This window comes from Balaenoptera musculus, chromosome 18 (genome assembly GCF_009873245.2).
Source record: "Balaenoptera musculus isolate JJ_BM4_2016_0621 chromosome 18, mBalMus1.pri.v3, whole genome shotgun sequence".
NCBI lineage: Eukaryota > Metazoa > Chordata > Mammalia > Artiodactyla > Balaenopteridae > Balaenoptera > Balaenoptera musculus.
The window spans coordinates 43,608,931-43,621,366 of record NC_045802.1 but is presented as its reverse complement, the minus strand read 5'-3'; the positions used below and the strand labels follow the sequence as shown (position 1 = coordinate 43,621,366).

At 34.0% G+C, this 12,436-nt stretch overlaps 1 protein-coding gene across 2 annotated transcripts in view; it reads left to right on the top strand.

Annotated features, from left to right (window-relative positions):
• KLHL1 (kelch like family member 1) overlaps nucleotides 1-12,436 on the top strand; it is a 407,738-nt gene that overhangs the window by 381,617 nt on the left and 13,685 nt on the right. For both annotated transcript variants that reach the window (XM_036831798.1, XM_036831797.1), the window contains one exon: nucleotides 5,644-5,856. In XM_036831798.1, the coding sequence (XP_036687693.1) occupies nucleotides 5,644-5,856 (213 nt within the window). The remainder of the gene's footprint in view (nucleotides 1-5,643; nucleotides 5,857-12,436) is intronic.

The following is a 12,436-nucleotide window of genomic DNA, read 5'->3' as shown; positions in this document are numbered from 1 at the left end:
ACTTTCCCTAGTATACGGATTATAAATAACATTACATTTCTGGGGAAAAGACAAAGTGGGATCAAAAAGACTTTCTAGTGGAGACATACCTGAATTGATTAATGAGTGATGAATGAACAGTAACCCACCCTATATAGTAACAAGGTACTTAAGACAGAATGCACAATGGCACACAGGGCTGGAAAAGATCTAGTGCTGTGGCAGAAAGTTATAATTGGCTCTTTTTTTTTTTTTTAATTTGTTTTTATTTATTTATTTATTTTTTTTTTTATTTATGACTTGTTGGGTCTTCGTTTCTGGCCTAGGGCTTTCTCTATTTGTGGCAAGCGGGGGCCACTCTTCATCACGGTGCGCGGGACTCTCATTATCGCAGCCTCTTGTTGCGGAGCACAGGCTCCAGACGCGCAGGCTCAGTAGTTGTGGCTCACGGGCATAGTTGCTCCGCGGCATGTGGGATCTTCCCAGACCAGGGCTCGAACCCGTGTCCCCTGCATCGGCAGGCATATTCTCAACCACTGCACCACCAGGGAAGCCCATAATTGGCTCTTAATACTCATTCATTCCTTTTTATACGACAGTATGCACAGCACTGTTAGCTAGGCAAGTGGCCACCTAAAATAAAGATAACATTTCCCAGCACCTGATCAGTCAGGTATTCTCATGTAACTAAGTTCTGGCCAACGGGATGTAAAAAGTGAGTAGTGTAACTTAAAAGATTGATTCTTAAAGGGAGAAGATGCGCTCCTTCTTCCACTTTTCCTTCATCCTTCTGTTTGAACTGTGGTTGTGACAGCTAGGACTCCACCTTCAGGACCAGAGGGTTTGTAGACAATTCTCCATGGACTTTTAACATTCCTGCACATTTTCCAAGCAAAAATATTGGCAACTTTTTTCACCATCTTTTCAAGGATATTTTTAAATCGAACAGCTTTGGAAGGTAGAGATAGTGTCTTTCTTTTGGGCAGAGAGCAGGTTTGTTCCTTGAGAGAGCAGGAACACAATAATAAAGATAATATCTACCTTCAGAGCAATGATTGGACAGGTTTGCTGGCAGCCCCTTTAAGGATTAGCAGTTCCTAAACTCCAGATATGAGAAAAGTCCTCTACGTAAATAAGCATTCACCTGAATTTCTCTGTATCACCCTGGTGGGACTTGGAGGGACAGGGGGAACCCATGTGAACATGGAGCTCATGCTATCTGTTGTGCATGAAAAACAAAGTCATTTCTTTCTGATCCCAGAATCTTGTGTCTTTTACCAGCATCTATGAAACTGTGGTAGGCTAATTTGTTAGCTTTCAGGTCTGGTAAAATTTCAGACTCTTCACAGTTCTTGATAAAGGGTCTTATCCTACAGATTATAGGTTGAATGTTGGAAGCAACCTGGGTCTCAACACCTACCTGCAAAGCCACTTTACACACATTTGAATCCATATCTTAACTAATACAGAATTTGTTTCTTCCTACTGCCATATTGTATGGACAGGCATACCCCGAAGACATTGCAGGTTTGATTCCTGACCACCACAATAAAGTATATATTGCAATAAAGGGAGTCACATGGAGTTTTTGGTTTCCCAGTGCATATAAAATTTATGTTTACACTATATCATAGTTTATTGTGTGCAATAGCATTAAGTTTTTAAAAACAATCTACATACCTTAATTTAAAAAATACTTTATTGCCAAAAAGTGCTAACCGTCATCTGACAATGCAGGATTACCATAAAACTTCGATTTGTTAAAAAAAGAAAAATGCAATACCTGCAAAACTCAATAAGGTGAAGCACAATCAAATGCAATAAATGCATAAATCATGCATAAATAAAATGAAGTATACCTGTACTAGAATATAAAATACATGGTGCTGAGATGGGCACCTGGCAACTAGATCTCAAAACAGGAAGACCTTGTTGCTAAACTTTATATAAAACTTTTCTGTAGGCTGAATAAACACATAAGTTAATGAAAGATGTAGGGAAGACTCATTCATTCTCAGCAAAATTCTAGAAGAGTTTACTTAAGTCAGGGGTATTTCTGACCTCCTGCCAATTTTTGGCATGCAAGGAGGGATATACAGGTCAATGTTCACAGCAAACTGACCTATGACACTGATATCTCCTAAGAATGTTATTTTTCTGCCCTTTTCTCATTGACTCTGAATGAAATTCCAGCTCCACAGCATGGCATACAATCCCCTTCATTCTCAGTCTAACCTTTTCATCCTACCAGCCATACCATATCTCTTCTTCCCCTCCTTCAATACCACCCGTTCCACCAATATGACATACTTGCCACTTTATTTATCACTGGCTATGACCTTTCATGTCCCTTGTCTTTACACATAATACTTTCCCTGTATGTAATGCTTTCCCCTATTTCTTCATCTTAAACATTTCTACTCATCTTTCAACTCTAAGTTAAAATGTCATGTTTCCTTTCTTGCCATGAAACTGTCAGCTGTCACTTCTTATGTTGTCAGTGCATTTACTTCTAGTATCAGATCCTTCTCTGCTCTTCATATTCTCAACATCTAATTCATCATTGTAGTAAAACAAAAGAGGGAATCAGTCTAAACTATGATTAACTAGATTGTAAGAGGACATCTGAGAAGATAACGTTGGAAAATTGTCCATGAATTTTTGTGTGTACATTGCAACATTTATTCTAGCTGCAAAATATTTTCAAGTATTGAAATACATCTGTTGGTTTTAATAATTACTCCATAAAGCAGCCCCAAAGGACACTATTATCTCTTCTATACAATTACAGTTTTCTCATTTCTTTTGTAAAGCTGTTTCTGAAGAAAAAATGTAGTGTATTTATTCTTTTCAACCAATTTTGCTCTAGTATTAATAATTTATATTACATTATCAAAATTACAATAATTTAATTGTTAATCTGTAGACTATATAATAGGAAGAACATTAAAAGGGACATTTACCAAATGAAATAAAACCCTGATAACCTAGCTTAGGCTTTAGTAAATAATTTATAAAATAACAGCTATGATGTATCAAACATTTATTTTACAAAAGAAACTGTCAGATATTATATCATTTTTATAGAGGTGTTACATAAATTTCTTTTGTATAAACCCATGTGTTACTGAGTTTTATTAGGAGAAGGTTCACACAAAGGCAGAGAGATTGCATAAATAGTGGTTTATAATATATATATAATTATATTAAGAAGTCAATGATGTTGTAACTTGTGAAATTTAAGGTACATTTTATTTTCAAATATAAGGCTATGCTAATAGGCTCGATATTTGACTTCTATAATGTGAGCAATATGTTTAATTAATTATCATTATTTTTATACACATTTAGCTATATATTTGTATATGTTAGTATTCCTTAATAATTTCAAAAAAGTGTGATAAAGTATTGTATAGAATTATTTTAGTATCAGCAATGCTGGATTCAGATAAAGCAACAGTATAATTTGTCACTATAATGTGTATGAATAAACACAGTAGCTTGAAGTCAACCATTCCATTAAAACAATAGAAAGTAAAAAGGGGAATACTTTTCTTATATGTGAACTATGTACCAGGGACTGTGGTAGGTGCCCTTCATGAAAATACTTAACCAATAAATAAAATCTCTGCAAAAAGTTATTTTGCTAAGTTTTAATAACAATATCTCAATATTATAGCATAGTTCTTTTGAGTTAGATCTTCAATTTAAATGAAACAGAAATAAAGTTCAGATTTTGTGAAGCATTTAGGATGATAAAAACTTCCAAGTGAATAATCATTTCACTTCTGGGTGATTTTGCAAGCTAAATTGTCCAATACTTGTCCTTTAAATTGCTCCTATTGGTTAATTTCAGCATATTGCAAGACTGAGAGCCAGCAGACAACTTGTGAGTAATCAAGCAGAGGCATTACATCCATAATAGGAACACTTGGGCAATCAAAAGTATTTTTTCATGGCAGGCATTGAGAGAAACATAGACATCTTAAAAAAATCTCCAGGATTTGAAGTCGGTTTAAACATCATATTTTAGACTTACTAAAGAATATTAGAGGATGAATTTTTAAATCTAAGGCCTAAACTATTTTATATACTAAGTAATAATGTCATCCTATGCATTTACTTAGTTAGAATTAAGTCTGTTTACCAATACATTAAGCATAATGTCCACTAGTAAAGCAAAAATTTCATGACATCTAATCTTATTAAACCATAAACAAGTTAAAACATTCCTCTACTCAAAATCCTCCCATGGCTTCCTGTTTCACTTAGGGAAAATGTCTACATTTGCTTTAGACATTAGACAAATGTCTAAACACCTGTGTGAGGCCCACCCTTTACCCTTACCCATTATCTCCTCTGCTACCCCGCCCACTATCTCTGCTCCTGCTGTTCTGGCTTCCTTTCTGCCCCTGGAACTTTGCACTCACCTGTTCAATCGGCCTCAAATCTTCTCCCCCAGAGATATTCCTGAACTCACCTCCAAACACTACCATCTTCTTCAAGTTTGGGGGCAAACATCACCTTCTCAATGAGACCTTTATTGATCATATACTTAAATTTGTAACTGCAACTCCCACTCCCACCATTTGCACTCCTGACACCACTTCCCTGCTCTATGTGTCTACAGCACTTAGTAGTATATAATACACGTGTTTACTGTGTGTATTATGTCTATATCACTCCTAGTAGAATTGAGTGCAAGGAATTTTTTCCTGTTTTGTTCACGGATATGTTCACAAAATTTGGGATGGTGTGTGACATACACTAGGCATTCAAAGTTAGGTGTTGAATAAATGAGTAAATAAATAAATTCAACTCTGTACCTTTCTGTGATACAATCTTCATGGCTATTATTAAATAAGCAAGAATGTTTTTACTAAGAATAGACAATGTATTTCTACTTTTGTATTCTATGAATGTATTTTAAGTACCATGTGTGCTGTAATATTTCTTTTCCTGGGTTCCTATCATACTTCTCAGTAATGAAATAATAGCAAAATAAGTGTATCAAGTAAGTTTCAGCAATATTCAATCAGGCTAATATCATTGTACTCTTTCTTCCTATAAAGTTTTGTCTATCCAGATAACACATTAGCTATAGTATAGGCACTGATTAAGAAAGCTAGTGTTATGACAATATGTGTTTAAATTATTCCATTTATTTAGTGTTCTAAACTGTGAATACAGAACACAAGAAGTAGGCATGATTTACCTACTGGCAAAATCAATAGCAAAATCAATTGCTGAACAAAAAGTAAGATAATCGATTTTCTTCTGATTTTGCTCATTTTCAAGAAAAATTGAAGATAAATATATCTTATTTTCAAAATAGGCATTCCTCAATATTTATTAAAATAATGTATTAGATGATTTAATTATTTACACAAAAATAGTTTTAATCTAACATTCTAGAAATAAAGAGGTTAGAAAATTATCATTTTAATTGCATCTAGTATATAGCCTATTAGAATCATGGGATATAGGTATACGTAATTAGTTATAATGTCCCTTTAACAAAAATTTCCATGTGAAGTAATATATTTTTAACACATTTGAGGCTCATGCTGTGATTGAAAATTTATTTGTAAAGGACTTTTCCTTTCCTTCATTTGGTCATACAGACTGTAATACTAAATCATGTTTTCTCCATTGTGTTCTTAGGTTGTATTCAGTTGGAGGTCGTGATGGAAGTTCCTGTTTGAGTTCAATGGAATATTATGATCCTCACACAAATAAGTGGAACATGTGTGCTCCAATGTGTAAAAGAAGAGGGGGTGTTGGTGTTGCCACATGTGATGGTTTTCTTTATGCAGTAGGAGGTCATGATGCTCCAGCTTCAAACCACTGTTCTCGGCTGCTAGATTACGTAGAAAGGTAAGACCCCAAGGCACAGTTATAGTGAAAGAAAGAATGCGAATTACATTGATACCTAATGCAAGTGAATATAAAATCTGCATAATTTAGGAAAGTAAATACAACTCCTAGAGCTGGTTTATTAGTCTCTCTCTTTCTCTCGCTCATGCGCGTGCCCACTTGCATGTGCACGCACACACCCACGCCACTTTATGTCTTACCTTATTTTTTCTTTCCTCATCCTCCCTCTCTCCTTCCTTCTTTCTTTTTTCTGTTCTTTTCAACTAATAATTTTAAAAACTCTACAATTTATTTTCACATAATTCTAAAGTTATCTTTAAACTTCTCATTAATATGTTTTAAAAGGCTATTAAAATACAGTTTTAAATAATTTTTAAAATGCATGAATGTCTGTTAATTCTTTTTTTAAAAAAATTGATATTTTATTTATCTGTTCTATTCATCCTGTCTTATTTGTTCTACTACTCTTTTCAAATTCGTAAAGGTGAATTATGAACTTTGTTTTATGCCATACCTTTCTTAATGTAAGACAGGCTTATTAGAACTATATTGCCTATTATCCTGGTGTATAGAAGAAGTATAGATCCTCTTTTAATTCCTTCTTAAAAATGGCAGGTGCACAGAGGCTGGAGTGAAAATTTACCTTGGCTTCAGTCTTGGTCCAACTATCCACACACTTCCTGGCATGGTTATGGATGAATTCTCTTTAGTGGATGTGGATCTCTTATCACTTTTGTGTCATGTGAAGTAAGGATTAGAGAGTTAGAGAAACTTACAGTGATATTTTCTATTACATAAGGAAACATGCTGATACATGAGGAAGTGAGATTAGGAAATATTGAGGATAATTTTTTTTTATCACCTGGGATAGGATAAGTAATTCTACCTTAATGAATAACTTCAAAAGTTTTAGTGACTTAATACTATAATGCTCTTTTTTTTCATGCTATGTGTCCATGTGATATTGTTACTCTAGTACCCAGAATGACATATAAGCTAAAATATGGGCACCACTGGTCTCCATGTCAGAAGGGAAAAGCCAGAGAATAATACTACATTGTTTATGCATTCTTAAAGATTCAACCTTCAAGTAATATAATTCTCCTTTGTTGATACTTTGATGACAACTCAGTCACATGGTCACAGAAAACTTCAGAGTGTGGGAAGACAGTATCTGACCTTGTACCTGGGAGAGGAACAGATGTCTGGAGGATCACACTGATGACCACAGCAATTTTCCTCTTAATATTAAGAAATCAAATCCTTTATATCCATGCTTGATAGTGGAATAGTCAGTGAAAGAAAGGGGTTATCTCTCATTTATGATACTTTATTCTTAGGATACGTGAACATTTTTACTGAGAATAAGGCCATTGACAAGAGATAGCTTTTAGTGAACAGGCTCTGTTCAAACTTAAGCCACTTCTTGGATAAAATACAGAAATGTTTAACGATATTGCTACTCTGTGAAATGGACTGTAGATTTATGGCTATATATACATAGAGGATGGCATTAAGCTCACCACAGTTGCACTTCAATGTTCTCTTGTCCAGTGAAATTAGGAACTATAGGTGCTACAGTGAGGACAGTGGTCAGAGTCCAAATTAATAAATGTATGCTTTTATAAACACAAACATGCAAACATTTATTTAAAAAATACTGCTAATAGAATGTCAGATTATTCACATTTTCCTTTGCTAAATTCTTGGGAAAAAATGACAAAGAAAATGAATATGACGAGGCTGCTACTTTTATGGCAAATATATAAATGCCACTAATAAAATGATATTTCATACACATTATTTTCTAAGTTCACTCTCTAATGCATTAAAATGTTGTTTGTGAACAGAGGCATAAAGAATTCAGTCTAGGAATACATTTATGGTGCAAAATTATATTTAATAAAGCATAACTGTTTTAAGTTATAGGAGTGTAGTGGGGATGAACAGCTTAAGTAATGCAGAAGCACAGCATCATCATGATTCTTATTCGAGCTCATACCATGTGTCAGATTAACAGCATTTTTTGCAATTTCTATAAGATATATTCTATATTGATGATTTTACATAATGGCACCCCTGTAGAATTACTTTGCACGGGTAATGTAAGGAATGTTTCTTAGTATATAATCATAGGCAAACAAATCATTAGGAATAGCAGGTGGTGTACAATGTTATGTTTTACAGATAGATAAATAAGTAGATAGACAAATGTTGTTATATGACAATGATTTCTTATAGAAGTGTAAAGGTATTATAAAGTAGCAAAGTACAGTTATATAGCACCTATCAAAAATTGTAAAGTCAGGCTTTCTTAAATGCAAGGAACATCGGTACTTCAAATCAGAACAGATAAGAAAGCAGGGACTGAGTAAGAGCATGAAGTTTAGAATAGTTGCTGGAACAGTAAAAACTAATTTTGTAGCCAAGCTTCACTCTAGTGAGAGCATCTTAGTGGACAAAAGCAGTGTGCAAAAATGCAGTAAGTTCTAGCAGAATTTAGACCCAGAAGGTGCAATTCATCAGAAAAAGCACATTCATCTATCTATTCACTTATTCAATAAATATTGTTTTGTGTGTGCTTTCACTGTACTAAATAGAGCTTAAAATGTATTAGAAAAAAAGAGATAAAGAAATGAATAATTAGAACTTTGAGATCATAAAGCTGGAAATCAGGCAATGGATCAGAAAATATGCTCAAAGTTATCAGTACCACTGCTGGCTAATAAGAAATCAGGACCACCTTTGCCCTTGAATCTACATCCCAGTAATGAGACCTGATAGGAAAGGGTGTCAAGATTAAAGGAACCTCCTAAACCTGCCTTTGTAATATCCACTCTTGCTTCCTTCCTCCAATCTTTTCCCCTAGAGTAGCCAGAGGAAAATTCTCATAATGCAGATTTGACCTGAAAGTGCAATGGAGTTTTCCTTTGTACGAATTATCAACATAATGAAAAAATTATTTGTTTTACATCAATTTTTCCACTAAACTAGATTCTATGTGCTGGCCAAGATTATCTTGTCTATGCCTATACTCCTCCACTTTGCTCAATTCCTGGCACTGAGTAAGCACTTAACAAGCATTTATTAAATCAGTCAGACACCAAGAAAAAGAGGCCTCAAATTTCTCACAAGGAAAGCATTATGAGGTATACTGTAAATAGGTAGGTAGGTAGATAGATAAACAGATGGATAGATAGATAGAGATTTTAAGAGGGATGGATAGAGGGATGGATGAATGTTTAGATGGATTGAAGGAAAGATAGACAGGTTTTAAAAGGGATAAATGGAGGGCTTCCCTGGTGGCGCAGTGGTTAAGAATCTGCCTGCCAATGCAGAGGACATGGGTTCGAGCCCTGGTCTGGGAAGATCCCACATGCCGCAGAGCGACTAAGCTCGTGAGCCACAACCACTGACCCCGCGCGTCTGGAGCCTGTGCTCCGCAACAAGAGAGGCCGCGATAGTGAGAGGCCCACGCACCGCGATGAAGAGTGGCCCCCGCTCGCCGCAACTAGAGAAAGCCCTCGCACAGAAACGAAGACCCAACACAGCCAAAAAATAAATATAAATAAATAAATTAATTTAAAAAAAATAAATAAAAGGGATAAATGGAGAGATGGATGGATGAATGTTTGGAGGGACTGATGGAAAAGATATGTAGATAGATATTGATTTATTACTTCTCTATTTTCATGTGAACACCCATTTCCATCATCACTGGCTGAGGATTCATGATTTACATATATTTTAGGCATATCTTCAATAGACAGAAAATTTTTGATTGAGACAAAAATATTAAGTAATTATTCATATATTTGTTGAAAATTATATCATTATATCTTATCAACCAAACACTATTAACAACAATCACAATTTTGATATATAATTTATAATAAATATACAACTTTTGTTCAAGGTCTACCAAAATCTACTTCAGTCATAACAGAAAAAGTCATCTAAAATAACAGTATTTAACTTATTACTGTCAGGATATGACTATTTTTATCATCTTTAGATCTTTGTTAAAAATGAAATAATTTAAGATATGCTGTCTGACATACAGGGATAATTACATTATCTACTTAAATAATTCTTTTCAGATTACCATAAACATTAATATATAGAGCAAGTATGGAATTTTGGATTCTTTCATTTCTCTTAATTTCTCATTTCATCCTTTTGGTTTAGACATAATCCAAGAATTTCTGAACACTGAAGAGAGATGATAAAAGAGAGACTTACTTTTTATTTAAATTATGGATGCTATCCTAGGCCTTAAGTAGCACATTAATATATTAATTCACATTTTTTGATTTGTGAGATCCTAAATTTTCTACAAAAATGTAATTGCTTGAATTGTTTAAAGTTAAAATGTTAGATAGGCACTTTTGTACTTTATAATAAATATTTCTTTTTATTCTTCTTAAGATCTTACTGTTGGAACCAGCCAAATGAGTGCAGCATGAAAATATTTTTTTTTTGCCTTTGTTTTCCTATTATTGTGCACGCATAATCTTTGCTACTTCTTTGATAACAAATTATGTTCAAATTTCTGGTAGAAATATATATAACAGATGGAGATCCTATGACAGTCTACATATATAAAGCCCTTGTTTTATAAGTAGATGCAATAATTATTAACCTATACCATAGCCATACTAATTTATATTTGTGATTAATATTTGCCTTAGTAGCTTATGAGGCAAGTGTTATCTTTGAAGTTGTCAGATGGACACAGGGAGTCACAGAGTAATCTGTTGTTCTGGGATATCCTGCCTGGAATGCTGACATCATGGTAATTTATCTGCAAGCTTTGGAGGAAGGCGAACAATTCTGTGGAAGGTAGATGTACATGAAAAGATGAAACATGTGATGTCTTATATAGATGGAAGGTTATCAACGCTGGTATCAAACTCTGAAATTCATTTTCACGTTGAGAAAGGTATTTAAAAATACATAATTTGGGCTCACAGCACTAGTAAATTTTTCTATTATATGAGTAGAGAAAATAATTACATAAAGAATCTATTTCTCCTTAGTTTTGAACTGTTAAAAATATTTATTTTAAAAGTGAGTTTTTACTAGCATTAAGATATTCTGTGTATGCTCCATGTTCTGTTGATTGACAATAGCTTAAATAATTTTTAAAACTTTAATGAGAAAGCTACACCTGAGAGGAGTCGGATTTGCTTAGCGGGTCCTTGCTTTCTCCGGTTCTGTCACCAGCTCATCTCTCCTCCCCTCAATCTGGAAGAGTAAATGTAATGGAATATGACCTAGTCAAAATAGAGTTTTTCATACACCTTCATAGAAAAGTTGAAATCAAATTAACTTTAAAAAATACGTTTGTATAAAAATAAGCAAAAACTGTTGAAAAGGGGAGCAGAAATCTAGTTATATTGCTCATTAAACATAAGATAAATTTTTATCTTCTAATTGTGGAAATAACAATGCTTGAAAAAGTAATAGTACCTCAAAAATTTCAAGGGGGATCTTCAATGAGAAACTAACTTTTGTTCTGTGATTGTCATATGCCTTTGGCAAGTTTGCATTTTACAGCCAATTTTAGCCACTATATACAGATGCATCTCTTTCCTGAGGGCTGTAAACTTTAATAGAGTCCCTGATGCAGAGCTCCCATTCTGACCATGAAGGCCAAGGTGAGACGTAGGAAAGGCAGACAGCCTAAATGCAAAAAGACAGTAGCAGCCCCCCACCCGCTTTTTCTTTTCTTTCTTTCTTTTTATAAACAGGCAAACTGAGGCAAAAAAGAATGCTCAGAACAAAATTTTGTCAAAGATGTGAACAGACAATGATAGTGTTCACTGTTAGTAATTGTTTGGAAAGAGCTTATACATCTGTGGATCTTTCCCTAAGCTAAAATATGCTGTTTAATTCATTTGGGGGGTAACAACTATGTGTATCCCCAGGCTGAGAGGTAAATCCACAGAGTTCTAAATACAGAAAAATCAATTTAGATTCATTAATGTGAGAACAAGGATAACAATTACTGGGTAATTTTGAATTAGTGTGATTACTGCATAAATATCTGGGAGAGAAACAGAGAGAGAGAGAGTGTGTGAGTGTGTGTGTAGGAGGGGATAGGGTTTGGACTCAGTTTTTCTTTTGGTTTGGTTTGATTTTCTAGCAATATATATAAGTTTAAATATCATCACCATTTCCAGATATAAATTAAAAGATTGCTATTAAACACATAAAATATGTTACCTACCAATGAAAACAGGTGTATTTAATTCAAAGATTTGTATCTTCTAGGAGAATGCACTAAATTTTTTAACTTTTCTTCAGGAATTTTGTAAAATGTGAAAAGAATGATATCTATTTCGAAGTGTAGGATATTATTTCTAAATGTGTACCTAGATATAGGACATACTAGTGTTTTCTTAATTTTCCCTGAAGTATGAGTATATGAGAATATTTTCATTATATAAGCTTCACTTAAAATTTCAGAAACCTTCAGAATTGCATTTATTATTCCTTAGTGCTCTTAGTGTTAGCTTTTTTCTCAGTTCTTCTGCCTTTTTGCAAAGTGATAAAGTCTGTAATGTAGACAGTAGTT